The 24,728-nt window shown below is 35.8% G+C and overlaps 1 protein-coding gene across 1 annotated transcript; it reads left to right on the top strand.

Annotated features, from left to right (window-relative positions):
- Positions 1-15,371: 15,371 nt before the first annotated feature.
- LOC150097005 (E3 ubiquitin-protein ligase TRIM71-like) lies at positions 15,372-17,657 on the top strand. The gene has a single exon (XM_090408109.1). It carries the CDS (start codon positions 15,372-15,374, stop codon positions 17,655-17,657), a length of 2,286 nt encoding a protein of 761 aa, XP_090264235.1.
- Positions 17,658-24,728: the final 7,071 nt, after the last annotated feature.

Below are 24,728 nucleotides of genomic sequence, written 5' to 3'. Positions count from 1 at the left end.
TAATAATTATTTAATTATTCAATTATAATAATTAAAAAAAAAGATCCGATGGTCTTTTTTTTAATTATTTCTTTCCCCCTTGTGGGAGATAGTACTTTATAAAGCAGCAAATCTTTCCTAACATATAAATGTATACACATATATTTAATTATAGAAAAAAATTTTAATTATTATAATTGAATAATTAAATAATTATTTAATAATTAAATAACTAAATAAATTTAAATAATTTAAAAAAAATGATAATTAAATAAATTTAGGAAATTTAACCTTGGCTACTTAGGTGGCGCTTTGTGAATATAACAATTATTGTTTAATTAGCCTTGTACCTTGTACTGATGATGCCTGTGATACTCAGGTGAAAATTCTACGAATAAAGAATAATTTACGTGAGTGAATTTCGTTATTATAATAGTTAGTAATATTTATATATATATATATCGAGAAAAATTGAGGGTGCTGCAGTTCCGCATGCTTATGCGAGCCTCCCCCGATCGTGAAACTCAATCTCAACGAAAAATATGAACAGCAGTTAAATTCTAATTTGTTTGAGTATTATGAAGCATTGTAAAGAGGTTTACAAGCCGCACCAAAAATTTACGATTAATATAAAAATTATCATAAATATTTAGGAGCTTAGAACATGAATAAATATTCTATATTAGAAATTGAGAACTACTATTACAGAAGTTTAATTAAAACGGATGATAGCAAAAATAATTGAATGATACAATTACGATACAAACAAAAATGAACACAAAAAAAATGCAAATACCAATAGATACAAATAGGAAATAAAATTACAATTCCCATTAGACTCGATATAATCTATTCTAACATGAATTGCAGTTTTTTTACATGTTTAAACAATACAGAAATGTTTTCGATAAAAAAAAATAAATAAATAAATAAACTTAATATAAACCTTGTAATTTTTGTGCCTTTTATTTGTCACCCGTAGCATTGTAAATAGGTTTCATTTTCGGATAGCTCCAAATCTGTTGTTCCTTTTATATAATGTACTTCTTTCTCTTCATTGATCCACGTGTGAAAGTGGCATTGCATAATGTCAATTTCAAGCACTTGCGCAGAAACTGTCATTTCGTAACCACGTTCCACGTGCACAGAAATTGGCGTTTCTTATTGTCAATTTCAACCACATATTCTGCAACAGTTGGGGGTAATCAGTGAAAATTATTTAAATACGTCACTGCAGCCTGTTGGTTACGTAGTTTCAGCTAAAAATGTTTCTACTCAGAAAAGTGACTGATAACATCACGTGTTCTGAGGTCAGTCGGTTGTTTAAGCAGGGCATCGCTATTTGCCTCAATTTTTTTTTTTTTTCACCAATGCACAAGTCCAAGGAACTGCAATAAATACGGGCGTAGTTGGTATGAAAACTTCCGTTTACGTCTGCAGATAAAACGAAGGCCTCCTGGGAAGTTGTCTAAATTGAAAAAACATAATTTTCACTTGGAGTGCTTTATGGTCGACCGTTGGCGTCGTAATGTAAGACGTGAAGGGTGGCTGCATATATAACCGTGGGTACGTGCAATAGGCGATCCTTCTGACGGCAAGCTACGCCACGAACATACATACTACGGGGGAGGGGTAGCAAAAATAAGGAAACCCGGAACTTTCTCTCTCGGGTGTAAGCAGGGCTCGGTCTGAGTGCTGGGTGCAATTTCCACTTTTTATGGGTGCTCTTGAGACGCGCTTGCAACTTCCTTACCAGCCTAGTGCTGAGACATTTTTAAATAATGCTCTTCTGCATCACGAATATAAATAACCTTCCAAACACACTCCATCTCTTCCTCTGAATATTTTAGACAACGCTTCAAATAAACGCAAAATACTATCCTACGTTCACAAAGCCCGAAAGAAAAAAAAAGTATGGGCAACTGCAGTAAGAGAAGACGCATTTCTTACATCTTTTGCTTTTTCTTTCCACTTCCTTCCTTTCGTAAATGCTACAAAGGATATGATGGCCACAAACTACCAAGTGAGAACGTTTCGCGTATACCTTTAACAACTACTGTAAGATGACAACATAATTGGCTTGAAACAAGACACAAAAAAAATTCAGACCTTGTAGTTCTTATAAGTCCAAAATTTCGCTTCGAGAATGTTCCATTTCACTGGGGAAAAAAAAAAAAAAAAAACATTTTTGATGTAAGAATATCCACTTCAATCGCTTGCACGGTAAAAATGTCCATTTCAAGCAGGAATATCGTAAAGGGACACTTTTTATTTCAAAATGTCGATTTCAATCACGTTTGTTTAGAGAAAGATACATATATTTAAAAATGTCCATTTCAACCATAATACAAAAATAAAGTCCCTTTTTTTGTTAAACCGGAGATAACTGAAATAAACAGTTTAAGAAATAAAGAGAAAGGAATGTGAAATAACTGAAAACTACAAGAACGAAAGGAGGATCAATTTCTGTGTTCTTTCAGTATGGAGTGGGAAAAAAAAAAAAAAAAAGGTATCTGAGAGAACGGGCGAAGAACAGAGAAAGATAGAGAAACAAACAAAGGATTTCCTCTATCCTCACTCTTTTGATAGGTTCTCTTGCTGCATTATTAAACAGAATAGCATAGCTCTTAGCTACCCCTCTTCCAACCATATCCTGGCTACAGGCCAGGAAATAAAGCATTATGCTACTGAATGCAGAAGGTCGTTTGCTAGGTCACGTGCAGCTTCAATACTGATGTTTTGGTAAACAACGGCATGCTAACAAGGGAGAAATTCCAAACAGGAAGAAACTGATCGTTGATATTTTCAGTATAAAGGTGAAAGTCTGAGGGCCAACAGAGAGAGAGAGAGAGAGAGGCAGGCCGTTTTGTTTGCAGTCAGCGAATGCCTCTCGATAGAAACACGAGATTGGCACACTGTTTTGCAGTACCTTCGCAAATGTTATCGAAAAGTCCGAATTCTTTGCAGGCGTTCTACTTTTCCAAATAAATAAAACACAAAAATTGAATGCATTATATAATGATAATAAGATAAAAATGACGTGGGAGGAGATTAAAATATATTAATTTATCATACAGAAAACTAGCGAAGAAAATTATCACATACTGTTTGTCTTTCATTTCGAAGAGCGTTAACCCTCCCCTCTTTTCTTAGGGAGTGTTGAATTATTCATCGTGATGTAGATTCTTAACAAAATCTTTAATTGCTTTTATACGAAGATAACTGTTGATTCTAATCACTTGAATTTTGAAATTGCCATTTTTCTATATAAAATGCTCGTTTCCACACACGTTTTTTTTTTAACTAAAATGGACATTCCACATAGAAATGTCCATTTCAGCACACGTGATTTTGTTTTTTAATTAAAACAGACGTTCCACATTGAACATGTCCATTTCACACAAGGGTATTGGTACGTTAAAAACTTTGAATAGCCAATTTTATATTAAAATGCAGACTGAAAAACAGGGAAAGTTAAGAATGGGTTATATTTTAATGTAAACAATAACAGTAAATTGTTTTAATGGAGTCGCTACCAACAGTAATAAATAATGTTTATTGGTGATCCAAAAAAGCTTCTATAGTATACGATATGCTAATTCCAGCCATCTCTTCAACAGCATTTCCAACTGCCCATTTCTATGCGACACTCCCTGTATATTTCCTAAAATTTCGGTGGTTGCTATGGTTACTCAAACAGCAGTGGATAGTGCCCATAATACAGCAGGGTTTTATTCGACGTCAGAGTTCTCGGCTAGGCTGCTTCTAAAAATAGAAGTGACTGCTATAGAATGACTGAGGGGGGAATGGCACTTTCCCCACCCCCAACTGCAATCGCATAAAGGTGTATTTGAGCACACGTTTACTGCGTAGAACAGATTTGACCTCCAAATTCTAGCCACTTTTCCGCTTCAACTTTTGTGAAGCTTAGAAAGAACCCCCAGGGTGGACGGTATCGAAGGGCGCTATTTGTCTCTAGGACTTCCCCTCCCCCATCTCGTGGAATACGGTAGGATAGGAGTCGCCTAGCCACATCCGTCAATTCTTTTTCTTCATCTCGCTACTGTTCGGGTAAGGCATAAATCACCAGGCTTGGCAATACCTGGCTTTTTCAATACTTCCCCTACCGACCTCTCAAATGTGCGCATATTTACAACATCCCACACAGTATCATTCGGTGAGTTATTTAAAATATACTGAAAATATGCAAACAATATGACACATATACGAGATAACAATAAACTTGTATTTAACAGGGGAACCCTCTATTTAAAAAAAAAACAGATTTTATTTAAAACGAATAAAATAGTTAAAATTACTATATAACGCTATAAACAATAAAAAGAAATTTAAAAAAATCCTTATCGAAAAATATACATTTTATATTGAAAATGTCTATTTCAATCTCGTGTGCAAACAGACATGCTGAAAATGTCGATTTCAGTCTTGCATGCCGAAATAGACATACTGTAATCCATTCCAGTCATATACTGTATATAACTGTAATCCGCCATTCATTGTTAAGTATGCCAATTTTAAATTAAGAATTCGAATTGAAATATATCAGTTAAATTTACACATGAATTCTATTACTTGAATTAATCGTATTTTGTCAAGGTTAGTAGGTCAGCAGATGTTCACTTTCCAAAACAAGTCTGAATTCAACTTCGTTTTCCCCCCCGCCCCACTACTTCCCTCTCGCCGCTTCAGCTCACGTGCGTTTGGTGCAGTTGATTTAGTGTAAAAGGTTAGTTGCGATGTCTCTGTTCCCTTTCGGCGCTGACAACAAACTGGCGTAAGTTTAAATTATATAGATGTTGCAATAAAGTTCATTTATCCGGAATGTCGTGAAAATTTCTTATACTGGAGTTAATAAATGAATAAATTAGAATGCAGATATGTATTCTGTAACTTCGAATGCAACTTCGAATTTTGTTTTGTTTAAATATTGAATTTCGAAGATTACTTATTTATAATACTAATTATAAATTTCATAATAAAAACTAAACAATACAGCAGAGAATTTTCTAGAAATAATGCATTTTTGTTCGAAGTTGAAAAGTATATTTTTCGTAATGATGTTTATTTATATTTAAAAAAAAAAAAAAATCTTAGCCTTGAAAATCTTGATGATAGATGACTTCTGAATATATGTTAGCAAAATAGGATTGAAAATTTTATAGGGAAACTGGTACAGAAGTTTGACTTCGTCTCCAGGTGCCTTTTGTTTAAAAAGAACCTGGATCCGTATCCAGTCCAGGACGCAAAAACTGTTCGTTTTTCCTCCCTCCCATCTGCCATGCATTTAAATATACTGTATTATTTTATTTTGCGTCGACACTATAAAATCTATCTATTGACTTGCACATTTCTCTCTCTCATTCACTTTGTTCTTTCCGCATGTTTAACCTTACTTGATCAATGTCCTTTATTTGACTGATATCGACATTCCAGCGTCTTGCTGTTATCTTGTTTACCCACCTTTGCACATTCCCCACTACTTCCTCATCCGTTCAAATCCGAGACCAGATCATAAAGCAATCTAGATGTTACCGTATCAAAGATATAAAGATAAACAATTTCTTTATTCGTATTCGATGTTTTTCTTTACCCTGTGGTCATCTTTTTAAATTGTCTTTACCAGTTTTGTCATAGTGAATACCCATCAAAATAATATGTAATTTGCAGTCTCCTAAGTCAATGATGCAACAGCGAACACGAATCCATTATCATTTGCCCAACTCAAGGCGGGCACCCCGCACACTTCTATCTTCTAGAATGATAGAAATGTGCTTATTATCCATCTCCAACTTATACAGCCACCTTCTTGCAGCATTTTCTCAAAGGTCTTCGAAGTTCAGCAATCTTGGGGGGGTCCATTTCGTCCTTATCCAAATAAATATTCTCTGTACATAAATGTAAATAGATTAAAAAGCCATGCAATCCGCTTACAATATAATATTGCTATCCACTCTTGATAGCGTGGTGTAGTCATTAGGACAAACAGCACATTTACCCTCTTGTTGAAAAGATCTAGTTTCGATCCCATGATAGGTCGCCAGGAATGGTTATAACTGCAAATGAAAGTTAGTTAACTAGGAACTATCTTGTGTGGCATGTGGAATATTTTCCTCAGGACCGTGGAGCCTGATATTCTTTAGCGTTGGACGGAGTCAGGAAGTGTAGATGAAGGGGGAATTCTGGTTGTTATTATTATTGGCGTTTATCTCTGGGCTCTTTGGGCCTGTTTCTTGAGTGCAGGATAAACCCAGTTTCTGAAGAAAAAAAAAAGAGAAAAAAACCTGCTATCCCGTATTAGACAGGATAACTCAACTGGCAGATGAAAAACTTGGCGTCTTAGACAAGATTCGAATTTGTCTTTCCAACCAAAGGGCATCGTCGGGGGTGGGTGGAAGGATAATATTTATTAACAGGCTATCAATTAGCATAGCTGGTTGAAAACGTACTTGAAGTATACAACTAATATCTGATACTTAAATGTTTCTAAAATTTTGCTCAGCATTTTTAGTACCTGAAAACAGTACCAAATATTTAAAGTATTTTTGAAAGCAACACTTATTGCTCGACATATACTTTTGTACTATAGTATTTTGTCAGTTCTCTTCGTTTAGTAACAAAAAAAAAAAAAAAAAAAAAAAAATCAAAACACAAGCAAAGTCACTAAAATAACAGTGAAAAAAAAAATCATCATTTCGGTGACAACATTAGTTTCCTTATCAGAGACCATAGTAGATCGTTCTACAAATGAAACAAATAGGAACCTGTGATTAGGCAATTCAAGTATTCTACAGCCAACCATCAACAATTCTGTTTAAGGAAGCTGTCATAAAAGGAAGTGAAAAAAATTGCACGACAATGATGTCTTGCTTTACTTAGTAGCAGCTGAACATTCACATTAGGCTTTATAAGGAACCCTGAATACGGGTTTATCCTCGTAGTAACTTGATTGTAGTAGTCCATGGCGAATCCGGGGAAAATAATATAAGCAATCGCTTATTCCACAAGAAATGAGAGGGGAAAAAAGTGCTTTTTTTTAAAGTTAAATACCAAAAATGAAACATAGGAGGATTTACAGTATTATTTTGAATTATATGGTGCTAGTGTAATATATTTTACCTTTTCATGCTTAAATACTATATATGAAGTTCTTATGAAGGTATCTCTCATATCCATCGGCTGAAAAATAGTGCCTGGATGAGAGCCATCAAAACATTCTATGCTTATAACTAAAAACTGTTCATAAAAGTCAGATCAACTTCCCCCCCAAGGTATAAATAGACCATTTATACATCAGTTAGTGCACATTTAATATTCTGGTGGAATTACCATAAATAAAAAAATAAGGATTACTCCACTTCACACGAATTGCCATCCACATTGTTGACTACAAAATTAATTTTCAGCATTGGCCCATACAGACCCGAGCGCATTCTTCGGATTACATTTGGGCAAACAGCTCCATCTAATACCACAGATGCTTCATTGAATTGCGATCTCAATCACCAGATCAATGAAGTAAGATAAAAATAATCCTAAATGTTTCTAGAACCATTTTTAAACGGGATCTGTGCCATGTGACAGTGGGCAGTATCGTTTAAACAAGCTGTAGCATTTAGACATTGCATTAAATTTTGCAGAAATTGCATTATCTGTGAACCCAGAGTATACCAACGAATATCCCCCACTTCCACATAGTCACCAGCCTAGATTGTTACCACCTGTCACAACGAATCGTGCTGCTGGCTCCAAATCCTGGTCCCACCGCCAGTTTGGAATAACTGGAATTCCTCCAATTAGGCGATTTTTTTTTTTCTTTCACTGTTCGAGTATTCACTGTCATCGTTTCTGCTCCCACTTCTCTTCTTTTAGCCGCTTGTTTTTTGAGCTGACAGGAGTTGGGGCTCAATGACATCCTCATTAGTTACCATCTCCCATTCGTGACAAGATCTGACAGATTGTGTCCGATATGCTCCTTTACACAGTAATAATATATTGCACTTCAATTTGAGTGATGGTGGTTAGACTGTGAGATTGCTTGGCCCTCACATCATCAGCCAATGGTTGTCTTTGTCCACGATGCAGTGATATTTGCATTTCTGTGATTGCCAACACCAGAAGGTGGTAGTTTCTGCGATACTTGCAGCGATACGTCAGGCTCCGACTATCATACCATTCTTAGAATCACTTAGGTCCGTCTGTTGGCCCATTATCACATTGAATTTCGCGCCCATCTGCCTTCCCCTACCCCTGACACGATGTAAATATCAATAATGGGTTCTTTCCCATCAAATCCTGAATTAATGAGTTTTATTTCAGAGGCTATTAAACGCTGGCCAGCTAGTGCTTGACATTTTATATTTAAGCCAATGTCTGTAAAAATGGAAATATTTTCACTATTAAAAGCATTTTCCGGATCCCGCGGCAAAATGTTGAAAAACGGAATGTACCGAAGATATATAAATCTTAATAAATAAAATAATTTCACATACGCTACAGGATTGTATTAGTCGCAATTGCTTTCACTTCTTCAGTACATCAATGGCAAGCGTCAAACCTTTTAGTTAGCCCCCCCCCCCCCCAAAAAAAAAAAAAATTTCAGTGTTATTGAAAGCAGAATAAATTTTTAAAATGTAAAGATTTTTATAAGAATATTGGCAATAAATCAAACTAATCTAATAGGCACGTTTTTACCAAATTCATACTACAAATCCCAGACTAATTAATCATAATAAAGTGTTATTCTTCGATGATTATTCTAACCCTAAAAGCGACTGCTTAATTCTTGGCAATTGTGAACGCAGTCACAAAACTGCCCAGAGGAAAGTTAGAGCAAACTATGCATCAGAAAACGGAAGTGGTTAACTCAGGCCCAACTGTTGACAAAAGGAATTTGCACACAAAGGATCTAACTGAACATATCAAGATGGGAACAGCTGGAAGCTTCGACTTCACTAGAACTGCTTCATGCCTACTTAAACAGGTGTGTGTGTGTGTGTGTGTGTGTGTGGCGGGGAGTGGACACTTTGAGTGAACTCATTTCTAGGAACCTCTTAAATCGGTCTATGTACTGTTTAATCAGTACTATGTGCAGTTTCGCTAACGCTATGTATAATACGTAAGCAAAGTCCATTCACTCTATAGGAGTTTATTAAATAAAGGAATAGTCCATTGTGGGAGGGGAAGGTTGTGATTTGTTAAAATGTGTGACAGGTAGAAAGGGGATCTTAAGAATATGTTATGCAAAATTAGTCTATAAATAGACTATAAATTGAAGCCTTTGGCTCTTCATATAATTAGTAACTTAAATAAGATCTTATTTATTTATTTATTTATTACTATTGTTCAGATCCGTATCATAAGGATTGCATTGTGATATTTATGAGATTTGGTTGGTAAAGTGGAACTTGTGGAATTTATCTAAATCACAGGAAATTTAATTGAATTTTATAAAGTGAGTTCAGAACATAATATGAAACAGATATTTTATAGTTTGCTGTACTTGGTTGAACCAGTCTCTACTGGAGGGTATAGTGAAAAATACCAATATACTAATTTTTTAACCTTTTTGAAAATATGAAGAGAATGGTTTTTATAAGCAACTTATAGATGCGCCGAGTTTAGGTACTTTTAAGGGAGACAGCTATTATATCTATACACATATTAAGAACGTGTTTTGTCGTGAGTCAAGTTGAATATGCATATCAAATCTAAACTCAAGGCGCTAAGAAACAAAGCATAACAGTTGGAATTAGAAAAGGTACAGAACTTTTCATATACTTCGTTGTAATAATATAATGCTCTTTTAATTGCAAGATTTACTAATAACGATGTTATTAAACAAAAAGAGGGAAGATAGTTTTTGAAAAACTTTGGATACATTGAAAGGATGGAAGGGGGACTTTTCAAAACAGTAAAAGAAGGTAAAGTTCCTGGAAAAAGGGGAAAGGTAAGACCGTCAGTGAAATGGATGGATGGTGTGTCTGGAGTGACTGATTTTCAGAGAGTTGAAGCCTCCAGGAAAACATACAACAGGACCATCTGGCGAGGACTGATGTGGCACATCACCGAGAATTGGGTTCGATCTCGTCTTGGACATAAAGAACCTATATCAGGACTTTTCGTCCTAAGGTCAGTTAATCAGTTTCATGCGGAAGTAGCAGAGTTTTTTTTCTCCTGGCAACTCGGAATTTTCATCAGGTTTTTCTATACCTACTTATGCGACAGGTTAACTCACCTTTAGTTGAAAAGCTTTCATCAAGATTCCTTTGCATCCTTCAGACACAGGTCATTCCAAGAATAGGGCATCATTGTTATTGACCAATAGTGCTATTGCATTTATGTTCCTAGCTTTGTCACATTATCGAAATCTCCTTAAGGAGAACACAGTAATGATCAGCTTTCGATATCAGTATAACAATTGGACCAACTGACTTTCATCCCTCGTTTTATTATGATTGTACTCACTGTAATTAGTAATGTGGTAACCAAATAATTTTGACTGGTGGTTATCCTTAAATGCTGAAGTCTTGGAGGTCCACACGGTGAAATAATTTGATGAAACACAATATATATACATACTTGGGTTTTCGTTCCTCAAAGGCTATTTTTAGTTGCTTTGACTCGGAAGATAGATGCCCCACAATGGATAGATTATTATTATAAACCCTAGGAAAAAAGAAAAAAAAATAACCCGTTGAATAAAGTATTAAAAGAAATGCGAAATGGAAAATCACCAGGTGTTGATAAAATCCTCCCCCTAAAATTAGACCCACCAACGATATCTTTAATAAACAAAGTATATAACATTGGAAGAATACCCAATGACTGATCACAAGCATGCAACGTGCTATTCTCATCTTTGCTATTCTCATCATGACTACTACAGAGGAATAAGTTTATTAAATATACAGGTTATACTATATATGCCAAAATACTGAAGAACAGAATCAACCCTATATTAGGGGGGGGGAAGTAAATTAAGACGAGAATGGCTTTAGAAAAGGAAAATCCTGCATAGTAGATCTCATATTCAGCCTCAAACTACTAATTGAGAAAAGTAGAAAATTTAACTTAGAAATACATCTAGTATTCACAGATTATTAAAAAGCGTTTGACAGGACAGGAAGATATAATTATATAAACTGTTTTTTTATATTAAAAAACCACATGCTTATAAATTTATTAAAACCACTCCACAGCTTATAAATAAAAAATGGAGGCTAACCAATAAAGAAGGAATTCAAACAGAAAATAATTTTATCTTAGATACCTTACTCTTTTTTTTTTTTTTTAAATAACGAAACTTGTGGTGCGATCATAATTAAAAGAAACGCACGTATTAATCACAGTGAAAATTATTTTATTGTAAATATTTCATCCTAAGTATCTTAGGACATCATCAGAACAGTAGTTTAAACCAATAATAGGAATAACATACAGTTAGGGCGCATGATTACAATAGAATCTCATTAAACGTGCGTAACGTGTTACAAAAAAAAAAAAAAAAAAAAAAAGGCTCATTCTAAATCCTGTACCGTAAAAGTTACTAAATGTTCATTTAACGCCTACTGTTAATAATAAGACACTAAAATATCGCCAGAGCTAAATATGGTATTCATTTCTTAAAAAATTTCTTTGTGCTATTCAGAATTATTAGAGACTCTGTAGCTTTAGTCTGTATAGACGAAGCCCCTTTGGTCGGAAACACCTGAATTCGATTCTCATCCATGACGCGAGGAACCTTTATCTGGTCGCTTTCGACGAAAGGTGAGTTAGCCGGTCTTATACGGTGGCAGAGGGTTTTTTCACCCGGAAACTCAGGTTTTTCGTCCCTCAGAACAAACAAACCGGCCCCGTGAACACGCACGGATTTAGAGCCATGAATACTCACGACAATATGTGGAAGGGAGAGGATCCTCACCACATGGTGAGGACCCTCTTGTGGTGGTCAACCTCCTAGATAGGAGAAGGCACATAAATGGGGATGGGATCCACAGAATTATTTGATAGGAAATTTAGTTATGACTTCGATAGACTTCGATATCATCAAGTCTGTTGGAATAATTTTTCGTTAAATCTCATTTAATGAGGATTTACATCGGAATAAGCAATTTTAATGTTGCTTTTAGGTCCAGATGGTAACAGGACTATTCTTGGAATCATGCTTTTAAAATTTAGAACCTATTATATTTCTATCACATTCTGTTTGATAACAAACATAACACAAGAGAACATGTTAATGACTCCAACCGGATGCCATAGAAAATGAATTAGCCTGCCTTATACGGAAGTGCTGGTTCATGGAATTCGACTAAAGTTATGTGGATTGCATTTTTAATTGTTTCACTTACTTATCTGAGTAGGGAAATGTGTGCTATTCCAGAGCCTAACTTATAGATGGTGATTGAAGTAATTTATCGTTTATATAACTAGATTCATATTTTAATATGACCGATGTTCGTCTTCGTCTTGTAGTGTAGCAATACCTTTCTCGTATTATTTTTTGAGTGGGTTGGCGGAAACATTCTGATGTTCCTCATTAAGAAGACAGAGAAAGTGGTTCCTGTGGTTTCATACAAGCTCAATCTATAAATGTTTATTTGGTCAGTAGGATGAGATTCAGCCCAATCACTGTTATTGAACCAAGTTCTTAAATTTCGGGGTTAGCAAAAGAGAAAGCATGGATTATTCTGTTGAAACCCATAAATTCCATTATCACGAAACTGCATCAATGCAGAGAACGTTATCTAGGGATGTCATGAGTTCAGTGCACTGCCGACAGAACCCATCAGTCCAATTCCACTTTAAAAGACATTCTAGAAACAAACATACTTCACAGTTGAGACAATAAACTTCTGATAGAAATCAGGAGCCTGGTAGGAGTCACACAGGTCAGAGTGTCCAGATCTAGATTAATACGCGGATAGAAATAGCTAATAAAATTTCAGTTATTATTATTTTTTAGTTAGTGAAATCGGCAGACTTCTATAGCAGACCTTATAGCCTGGGAAGTTTGTTATATCCAACTAGAAATTTGTGGCTAATTAGGTACTTCCTCCATTAAAATTGCTAGAATTAATATAATAATAATCACACACACATTTTTGTATTATCATTTGCCCCAACTTTTTATTACAATCGTTACAAATCATTTTTGTTTCAATAAGGTCGGAGTCTTACAATTATAGTTTTCTTTATGGCTTTGAAAGAATTTTATATATATAATTGATAAAAACAGGGGAAAAAAATCCTTAGTCCACTCATGTACTATACGGTTTTAAATAATCTTGATGGCTTTCTGTGGCTCCTACCCACGAAAAGTCGTGGGTGGGAGATTTTGGTGAAAGGAAAAGAGCTTGGATAGATTTGATAATGTTTGCTTTGGTTGTATAATTAAACCAAAATTACTTTTTTTTTTTCTGTATGAGATTTTGTTGAAAGGAAAATTTAAAAAAATCTTTTCAACAAAATCTTACATTTTCTATCCCTTCCTGCCATCTCTCTTATGAAGGAGAACTTCTCTGCACTGATGTTTGTACAGAGATATACAAATTATGCCCAAAACAAACTTCAAAATGAATGTTCAGTAGAGAAAATATAATATATATATTATGTCTAAAAATTCTCTCTATATCTATCTATCTATCTATCTATCTATCTATATATCTATATCTATCTATATATATATATATATATATATATATATATATATATTGTTATTATTGATACGTATCCCCCTCTTCCAGCAGTCCATGCACTCATCGCGTAATCTTTGGTTTGGCTGTAACTGGCAAACCAGCCAGAAGACCACACGCTATTAACAGCTGTAATCCATGGATTTCTACTCTTGCTGCTTCGGTAATAATCTCAAACACCCTCCACGCAGTTACGGTAGAAGTAACGATGGCTATGAAGTCAGTATGCATGTCCTTTAATTTTGTTTTATGGTCAATTTTTTCAGTTGGTATTCCAGTTAGTATGTTACTTGATTTATCCAGATGGAGCTAAAGAGTTCCAATTCCGAACTTGGGTTCGCCTAAAATATTAAAATATTAATTATACTTTATTATAAAGGAAAAATTAATGTTTCGCTGTTGTGGGTTGAATGAAACGTAAATGTTAATTAACTGTAAATAATTTAATGTAGAATAAACCTACTTAATTCTATATATTATTATTATTATTATTATTATTATTATTATTATTATTATTATTATTATTATTATTTGACACCTCTAGGGAGTTGAAAGACTCACCTAGGGAGAGTGTGCCAACAGCATCGAATGATTGATCCCCTTCCAACTACTACTGTATATAATTATCTTTCATCAAAGTTCGTTCCTTATAATAAAATATCGCTACTGTTCTTCTTCACTAGTATCACTTTTGTTATTATTCCAGAAAGCGCACTGTTATACTCCTAACTTGTTTTGTTTTTTAAATGTCCAATTCAAGATATATTCAGTCTGTTAATTAACAATACATAATACAAATTTCATAACTTGATTTCTCCAAATTGCCTCTACCTATGCATCTGCGCAGATTACCTCCGATTAACCTTAGTTCTCTCCTAATAAGTGATCTTAATAAACTACGAAGTTGCTATCCAGAAATTATCTTTCGACCATCAGTTAAAATACTTCGATCATTTATTTCCTTAGTAATTCAGTTATAATATGTGTTTATATATTGCTCGTGAACTTATGAAGTATATCTTGAGTTTTCAGGCAACTTTGATTTAAATATTTATCAGTCGCATTGCAACGGGCGTCAATTCTATAATATGCGTACATTTTGATTGGCCACCGCACTGATTGACAGTATCAGTAACTCCACCTTTTTTTCGGAAAACTAGTGGCGCTGCAGTACTGACTGAGAAGGGAGAGATGCTCCATGTTGGACGTGGTAGAGTGGTCGTACTGTTAGTGGTAACGTTTGCTTGCAGTTTTCCTGTTTCGTGACATGTATATTTATGAAGAAAATGCGCTAATATCATTGTAGTCAGTAAGTATCTCTCAGGTCAAGTGCTAACGAAATACGGGTTAAGTTATCAAAATATAACCTAGTTCCTCAAGCCAAAGTCTGCAAGTATTTAGGCCTAAATTGACACTCTTACCAGTTTACGTGCTAAGAAAAGGCTTAGTAAGTACGTCTGCGCGACATTCTGAAAGTGGAGCGACAAACCTGATTACCTCTCTGTTGACAGTATGTAAACGCAGGTACTATGCTCATTAACCTGTCCGTTGAATCATTCTATATCCTAAAGTTGAACTTTTTGTAATCTATATTTTTTAAATACCTTTGAGGATCATTCCTTACGTTAAGCCTAATTAACTCAAGTTATCGTATCAATGCTGAGTGTAGTGGCATCGATGGCGTCAGCATTTGCCGATTTGCAAAACGAATCTTCCCTAGTGTGTTCACTTTGCCTTGAGCGCACCGACGAACCACAGATTTTATCATGTTATCATACATTTTGTAAAGATTGTCTGGATCAGGTAGGTGAAGATAATAGCAATTCTTTACCAGGTCATGTAAAATGCCCTACTTGTTGCCATGAGGTTTTCATAGCAGACGAATCGGATGCGTTGCAACCGACATTCTTTCTTAGTAATATACTTGATGTAGTGCAAGAAGATTATGAGAATAATTTGGAAGAAAAGCCGGAATTGGCAATGTGTACATCTTGTAATGAAGGAACTGTAGCTGTTGCAAAATGTAGTGCTTGTACAGATGCCCTATGTGACAATTGTGTTCGTGCACATCAGCGTGTTCGTGTGACCAGACAACACTCCTATTTAACATTCTTAAATCAAAATGCTGAGAAAACTGGAACACCAATAAGAGCTTTACCAGCAATGCCAGGAAAAACACCAAATTATTGTGAGGTACATAAGAATGAAGTGCTAAGTGTATTTTGTGAAACGTGTAATAAGGCTTTGTGCCGTGAATGCACAATGACAGAACACCGAGGTCATACTATTGCATATCTTCAGGATGCCGTTCAGGATTCCAGAAGTGTTGCAGAAAAGATACTTCGTGATGCTAGAGCTGGCATAAGAGTCATCCAAGAGGGCATGGAGGCCAACAAACGAATGAGTGACCTGGTGGAGATGAAAGCCCAGAATGTTGCAGCAGAAGTCAGAGCTACTACACGAAAACATATTAATGCAATAGAAGAAAGAGAAAGGGAACTGCTTCGTCGGGTGGAAAAGATTCGCCAAGTTAAAGAACATGCATTACGCTTGCAGATGGAAGACTTTAGAGTAGCATTAGCAAAGATAACTCAGATGGTGGAATATATTGAACAGATATTGGACAGTGGAACTGATGTGGAGATTTTAAAAGTGAAAGATAAAGCTGTTGCACAGATGAGTGAATTCAGACAGTATCGAGGCCAATTACAACCACATGAAGATGATAACATTCTTTTTACACAACCAGATAGTGCATTGCTGAGTGCAATTAGCACACTTGGGTTTGTTAGTAGTAATGGATTTGCATTGGGTAGTGTTGCCTTTGGTGATGGACTAAAGCATGCTCTTTGTGGTCGCCAAGCAACATTTACTGTGCAAGCTAAGGATCATTTGGGTGAGCAGCAGTTAGTGGGAGGTGATCCTATTCATGCTGTTATTCAAAGCCCAGATGGTAAGCTCTATCATGGTGATGTTATTGATCGCCAGAATGGTACATATTTAGTCAATTATAGACCAGTAGCAGAAGGACAGCACGTGATTTCCATAATGATGCGAGGAATGCATATTCAGCAAAGTCCATTTACTGTTATGGTGCGCTCAGGTAGAAATTACAATGTTGTTGGACAGATGCTGTTTTCATTCGGGGGTGAAGGAGAAGGGGATGGTCAGCTCTGTAGACCATGGGGAGTATCCACAGATAGAGATGGACACATTATTGTTGCTGATCGTAGCAACAACAGAATTCAGATTTTTAACCCTGATGGTACCTTTAGACACAAGTTTGGATCTGCTGGTTCCCGACCAGGTCAGTTTGACAGACCTGCAGGTGTGGCAGCAGATTCTCATGGGCGAATAATTGTAGCAGATAAAGACAATCACCGAATACAGATTTTCACATTTGAGGGAACATTCCTTTTAAAATTTGGTGAAAAGGGTGGAAAGAATGGACAGTTCAATTATCCTTGGGATGTTGCAGTAAACACTCAGGATCAAATCCTCGTGTCTGATACAAGAAATCATCGAATTCAATTCTTTCAGCCAGATGGAACTTTCATTAACAAATATGGCTTTGAAGGGTCATTGTGGAAACACTTTGATTCGCCACGTGGTGTTGCATTCACTCCTGAAGGTCACATGGTTGTCACCGACTTCAACAACCATCGTATCCTAGTAATTCAGCCAGACTTTCAGTCAGCTCGTTTCCTAGGTTCTGAAGGATCCAATAATGGCCAGTTTCTGCGCCCACAGGGAGTTGCTGTAGATCCTGAGGGTTACATCATTGTTGCTGATTCAAGAAATCATCGCATCCAGGTATTCCACCCAAATGGGAACTTTCTGTACAAGTTTGGTGGAAATGGGAGTGGACCAGGACAGATGGATCGCCCGTCGGGAGTTTGCCTCTCACCTGATGGATTAATCCTTGTTGTAGACTTTGGAAACAACCGGGTCCAGGTATTTTGACTCTACCATCCTCTCAGGTTATCATGTTCCAAATAGTACCTAATTTGCCAAAGGCAATATCAGTACACTTTATCATTGTAGCAAAAAAACAAAACAAACAAAAAAAAAAGACAAAAAAAGTTAGCTCAGGGATATGTAATTGAGTGCATTTTGTTAACACTGATAAGTGCTAGGGTTAACCAAGTTAAAACCTCCGCATAGTTTTTTTTTAAATTGTTTTTAACTATCAGAGTTCCTGCAAACCTATGAAGGTAGTTGTCATTGGTGTATGTGTTGTAAGGGAAGCTAATAGCATTTTTTGTTTTTTGACGCAACTTGTTGTGATAAGAGGTTCACTACCTCAGTTGGATGCCACTGTTGTGGTGCCGCTTACCAACCTACCTCAGCATATGACACTTCTGCTAGGAGGTGGTGGAAGAAACGTGGGCTCAATGTTAATGGACCTTAGAAGGAATTACATTCCATATTTAAATGTTCTTTGTTTTGTCCCCTTTGTGTGTGCGTGTTGGTAATATGAGTGTTGAATGTGCATGTGCACATCTTGGATGTTTTGACCTTGAAAACAGAATTTAATGTTGCTGTTTTTATTTTAAAATGAACGATTTGTGTATTTTATTTGCACATAAACAGTTTCAATTTTTTTTTTTCTTATAAGGAAACTAAGGATTTCTTTTTCTTTTTTTTTTTTCTTTTTTTTTGTGTGTGATAAATAGTGCAATAACTTAATGTTGAATTTCATGTTGTTTACATTTGTTTTATCCTCTATTGAAATTTAGATTTAAAAAGTTATTTCTTTGCCACTTGTATAGATATATTATCAGTCTTTTGAACAACTGTTTATATTTTTAATACTGAAGAGACAAAATGCAGACATGTTACTGCAGCTAGTTTTTCTTCCTAGCATTTTTCATGGATTCTCCATAAAATGGAAATAAAATATCATGTGTGTGTATGTTTGTGTGACTAAACAAAAAAACTTTTGACTGCCAAAATATACAATCTTGTTATAACAAAATGGATATTGCTTTTGATTGAAACACAATTGCTTGTTGATTTTCAGAAGTGGGAAACTGATGGACATGGGTCACCTGATTTATACAGAACCAAAATTTTGAAGAGTTCATACCATTTTCCAAAGCCTAATTGTATGTAATAGCTCATAAAAGACTTGTTACAGCATTTCACATGCATTCTACATGGAGTGGTTATGTGAGAAACCTGATTTATTTTGAGTGTGATTCTGAAATTTCCATCTTTTTTTTGGGAGGGGGGATATGACTGAGCACAAATGTAAAAATGTTATTTTAATGGTATGAAACAGTCTGTATCCTTAGTGTTAAATTTAATTAACTTTATCTCACTTTAACCAACAAAACTATTTGTATGAGATTTGCTTTAAACACCTTCTACTTCATTTAGTGTATAAAAAAAAAAAAACTATCACAGTTCAGCAGGAGGGGGGAATGCAGTTTGGATCCCACTCCTGCTGAATAGCCCACAGAGAAGTGGGTTAGACCTCTTCATAGCCTCATGAGTCAGAAAAATTAAATTTTTTCCTTTTAAAAACTGGCATATTTAAACTCATTTTTTAAAAAAAATCATAAATCTTTTTTTTTTTAAATTCATATGTTCAACACAAACAGCTGAATGCAAACAGTCCACAGAATCTTGTTATGTAATGTTCAAATATTGTAATTTAGGTGTTATATGTAATTGTTGAAGTCACAAAAATAGAAATATTTATGCGGAAATTTTAAACTTCTGTAATACTTATTTAAATTTCACTTTTTTTTAACTTATTTAAATATATTAAATATATATTATAAATATATATTAAACTTATTTAAATTTCTGTAATACTTTTAAGTATCAGGGAAAAGAGCAATTGTACTGTGATACTTGATTCGAGAGAGTTAGGGAGGTCCGAAAGCGCTTCCCATAATGACATTTAAGAATAATCCTTTAGGTTGTTGCATTTTATTTTGTTTTATGGCAGTGTCGTCAATAAAAATTTTGAAATCTAATATCTCTTCTATGGGTGTAAAAAGTTAAAGATAATCTGAGGAGATATATGTTGGAAAAAAAATCCATTTTGTTATGACAAACTGTATACAACTTTAGTAAGAATTTATTTTAATGTATTTTTGTTTCATATCATTGAACTAGCTTGGTAAAATGTATTTTTTGTATGTGTTCTTGTCCGTTTGTATGTGTTTGTGTCATGTGAGAAAGGTGGTGCATACATTTTTCTATTCAGGTGTAATTAAATAAATATGCATCAGTTATTTTTTTGACAAAATGAAGGCCATTAATCTTGAGCCCATTGAACTATCTTCCTTTTAGAAGACTATTCTGGAGAAAAAAAAAATTATGGAGTATTGCTTATATACAACAATACTACCTCGGTTTGTTAATTTTTGTGATTTCAGAATTTTTATTTCAACTTTGATACTTATATTTTTAGTACAATGTTAATCTGTGGATCAAAATGTGATCACAACTGTGAGCTATCTTATGCTATTGTGAAAGTATTTTTTTCTTTTTACCAAGAATGAAAGGTAGTGCAGACGTGACTATACTGCAAAGTTACCACAGTATCCTTTATATCCAATATATTTTGTGCATATTTTGTGTATTAGTTTATTAATGTTACTTTTGTCATTTTCCATGTGCCACAGTGTGTGAACTTAAGTGTATCTTGACATGATTCTTTGAAATGTGACATTTGTCAAGTATCAATATCATAATAGAATTTTGCCATTTCATCAAGTGGTAAAAAAAAAAAAAGTTTCACACTAAAATCAAGTGTTTAAATCTTAAAAAAAGCTTTACTAAATGAAATGACCCTTAATCAAACAAAATGTAGGATAGAATTTGTATTTGTAAACTGTAGACTTCTGTTGGTTAAAGCATGTTAAGCTCATAGAGCTAATTTACACATTTTATTGTGATTTTCATGTACTTAATATATAATATTATCAAAGTCTTCTCAGCATTCCATACAGTGAGAACGCCTGGTCTTTCTGTTGGCATGGTCAGGATTGCAATTCTGGAGTTAAAACTCAACAGTTCATTGATCTCTAAATGTTTTCTCTGCTCAAAGTTGCCTGGAAATTAGGCACCTGACTACGTACAAAGCCAGCAGATAACTAGGCCTCTAGGCCTTCTTCAATCGTACCCAAAAGAAAGAAAAAATAAAGGAAAAAAAAAAAACCTTAAAACCACATCCTCAGGATTTACCAAATAGATTTCTTCACAACCGTCTAACGGTTTAGGTCGGTGTGTCTCCAGATTCAGTAGCATTTTTTGTCCGCTCTTGTTTTGGTCGAAAATCGCCCATGGTAGCTCGAAGTGTCAGGAGAATAATCGAAATTTAACGCAATTCATGTGCTGTGGCCGATTTGCAGTTTGACTTGTCGCTGTTATCTTTATTTTCTTATATTATAATATAATATATTTTACCAATATGGCTCCTGTGTGCGGCTGCATGGCATCCTTGTGTGCGGAGACGGCGGTAGTTTCCACTAGCCAGGAGGTTGGACTCAGGTGCACTTACTACAGCAGTACTGCCGTCTCCGGCCTGGCAGCAGGGTTTTGCGGTAGCCGCACGCGTAGAGCTTGATGCACATATGGTGTTCTTTCTTTTCTTGCATTTTTCACGTCAGTTCAAATCTTTTTCTTCTCCTTCCCTACCTTTTGCTATTAAGAATTTTTTTTTTTTTTTTAAAAGGCTTCGTTCTACTTGATACCTCCGGAATTAACTAGTTATATAGATTCATTTTTCTATTTGTTTGTTCAGAAGTGAATGGAATGCTTATAATTCTCCCAAAAATCTAAAGAATTTAAAATATTTCGACGGTGATTTCCTTTTTATATAATTAACTTGGATGAAGGTGAAGTTTGTTGCAGTAACACGAAAAATGTTTGTTTTTGAATACAACGTGTTCCTCGTTTTAATTCATGTGCTATAAATATGTTTAATCAAATGCCTTTTGGGGATGCTTAATCTCATAATTCATAATAGATCTGACAAGATTTCTGCCTGCTTGCTTTCGGTAGAAATTAACCACTAAGTCCATTTGTGTGGTTGTGGCGAGGGGGTATTTTATTGATCCCCCCCCCCCCCCCAAGCTTCGTTGTATAATATGTACGACTAGTAATTTTTTTTTTTTTTTTTTTTTTCAAATAAGAGGTCGATATTTTTGTTAGATTAAAATTAAGCGAAATATAATCGCTTCTGCGGACTTCTCCTGCATCCAAGTTAAATATTTTTACCGGTTGTCCACATTTGTAAATGAAACTACCAACTTCATTCTTCTATAGCCAGGGCGAGGCGATTACGTCACCAAAGATTTCTTGCAATCAAAAATTCTCATGTTCCTGCCGTACGTTGACCTTTGACCGTGGTTTTTAAATGTGGTTTTTCTGTTGTGCAGAAATTAGGTTTACTATTGTATCTACGTGTTCCCGTTGTATGTACTTGTGGATATGTCAGTATGCAGTGCGTAAGCACTTTTATTTGGCGCTTAATTGCGCAAGCGTGCAAGTGACAGACAAGTTGCTAGCTACAGGCCTCTGGTCTGCTAAGCAATTTTTCGAATCAAAATAACGAATGTTTAACTTTCAGTAGTAGAATTCGTGTAGTGTTAAATTGTGTGAGGTGTTGAATGCTAATAAACTACCTGTTTATTTTTAGGAATTTAGTATTTTGCTCCAGTGGTCGTTACAAAATACTTGATTGTGGGTTCTGAACCCGCTGGTAGTTGTTTTTCTTTAGAAAAATGGTGACTTCAGAAGTTACATCAGAGGTTGATATGTTTGGATGCGCACTTTTCCGAGAACCTTATTTGTATCATCCTGTATCGCCAGTCATTTTCTCAGGGACTTCCAGAACTAGTGGATAGTGATGACGAAATCGTTGCTGTGCCAATAGGGGGGTCCTTCCGGCCCACAGGAATAGCTACCACAATGAGCAGCATATCTCCTCCTCCTTCAAGGCCCGTTGCAGACTTCGGGTGGTGTATACAACCAATCAGCCAGTTGGTCCAAGTTCGGCAAGCTTTCGCGGCCACCGGCGTTCCTCGATCTGGTGCGATTGGCTGAGAATTCTCACCCGTTCCGCCACACCCTTCACCTTCCCTTGGGCTCTTGGAAATACCCGCATTGCTCGAGTTCTAGCATTTGTGCCCTTTCTCAGCAAGTTCCGAGAAGGACCAGATTTAGTCCCCCGCCCACCCCCTAACTTGGCTTTCGACAACGTGGAGCCTAAACTCACGGTAACAGTTCCTACATTATAACTTGACAGGCGGGTACCTTAATACTTGTGGTTCTCTTCGAGTACGTACCGTCCCTTTTTGCTTTTTCCTCCCAATTTCTTCATCTGCCTTCTTTGGTCCACAGAGTGATTGTGTAGTTTGTTGTAGTAAATAAGAGATCGGGATAATTTTGTTACCCCGCTCCCTAGACGTTAGGTGTTATGTTGGGCACACTAATGCAATTAAAAATCGCCCTTTATTGTCCATTCCTATTGATAAAACTGAGTTCCAAAATGGCCCCGAGGCACTAGCCTGCTGCACAGAAAATACACTCCTATTATGTACTAGCACTACAGACGTACAGCTGCAATGCTAATGTAGCTACAAATAACTGACATTTAATGTCGCAAATTCTTTTGTAGCAGAAGAAGCTGACGTGTCTGTCAATCCTGTTTCTGAGATTGCAGCGTCTCTAAATTTGTATTCGTTGTTTATTTATACTATAAGTGTGGTTTATAAACGGCTAGTGTTTCATTGCCATGCCAAAGATGCCGCTGGCATTACTGATACGTTGGATAATAAAGGGGGAAGTCAATTTTTACAGTATTTGACGTTAAAACCACCCTGTTTGTGATCATCCAGAAATTTTTGCATGTCTCAGGTAACTGTCAACACTTTACCAAACTGGCGCTACGTTTACTTTCTGTTGTGGGCAGAAATTGTATGGTCGTTTCCTTTTGTGTTCCAGCCCTTGTCTTTCCTCTGGTGTGCTCGTTGAGAAACATAAGCGCATAGTCCTGTCCACAGTCGTTTGCTCACATTTTTTGTAGTGTTGCCTCCAATGTATAAATCAGAAGGGGATAATTGACCTCCTGTCACATTGTTTCCGCCACTCTCACAAAATTTTATTTGGTGCTTCAATGTCGATGGGTTCTCCCCAACTCTAGTCTGTACGTCTAGACTTAATTACGTACGCACAGGAAAACGCTACGTTGCAAAATCCTTAAGTTTGCTGTAGCTACATCTGTTTAAGCATACTCACAGTTCAGCTATGTTACTTTCTTTTGTGTGTATGTTGTACAAGTATACGGGTTTTTTGTGAGATGTACGGGGGCCGTTGCCATGTGACTGGAGGGCGCGGACCCCGAACGTGTTAATGGTTTGTGTAAAGTGTCACAAATAAAGGTTCCTCTTCAGATAAAATTGTCTCATGTTTTATTTTATTGCTTATAACATTACACACACAGTACACAAGTTCTGTTAGCAAGCTAAAAGCAACATGCGTGCTAACTGGTCTGATTGGCCAAATGGATAGCGTTTTTGATCTCCAACCAACACGATGCAAGTTTGAATCCTGATGCCATGGATGTTTGCGAATATCTTTTAAATCATCTTCAGCTCCCTATATGAGATTACCGCATCCTTATTGGATATTTTTCTGGCTTGCACTGAAACAGTGTTACAATACGATGGTTCGACATAGAAGAGGATTCGAGAAATCATTCTCTGGTAAGTTCACATGCTTCCATTGTGCCCTGCAAGGCAGCAAAGAGAGTATCTTGAAATCAGTCCGAGAGAGAGTCCAAGGTCCATATAACTGCTGGCACCATACACTTTTAAAAGATGCAGTTGCAGAGGTAAATTTTGGTACGATATGACATTCTTCCTGAAGTAACTACCAAGTCTTGGTTTGAAGTGATTTGAAAAAGTACCGTATTTGGTCTTGCGCAGGTTTTCGAAATTTCTGATACCCTGTAAATCCTGACTACGAAAGGTTAGTAACCTGTAAGTATAGTTTAGTAACGTGAGTTGTAGC

The sequence above is a fragment of the Typopeltis vanoorti genome, chromosome 18, assembly GCF_054136105.1.
Source record: "Typopeltis vanoorti isolate ZY-2024b chromosome 18, IOZ_Tvanoo_1.0, whole genome shotgun sequence".
NCBI lineage: Eukaryota > Metazoa > Arthropoda > Arachnida > Uropygi > Thelyphonidae > Typopeltis > Typopeltis vanoorti.
Note: the sequence above shows the minus strand (reverse complement) of the source record. Positions and strands in the feature narration are given on the sequence as shown.

Excerpts from the sequence above, each read along its gene's own strand:
- LOC150097005 (XM_090408109.1), top strand. The coding sequence starts at position 15,372 with ATGGCGTCAGCATTTGCCGATTTGCAAAACGAATCTTCCCTAGTGTGT.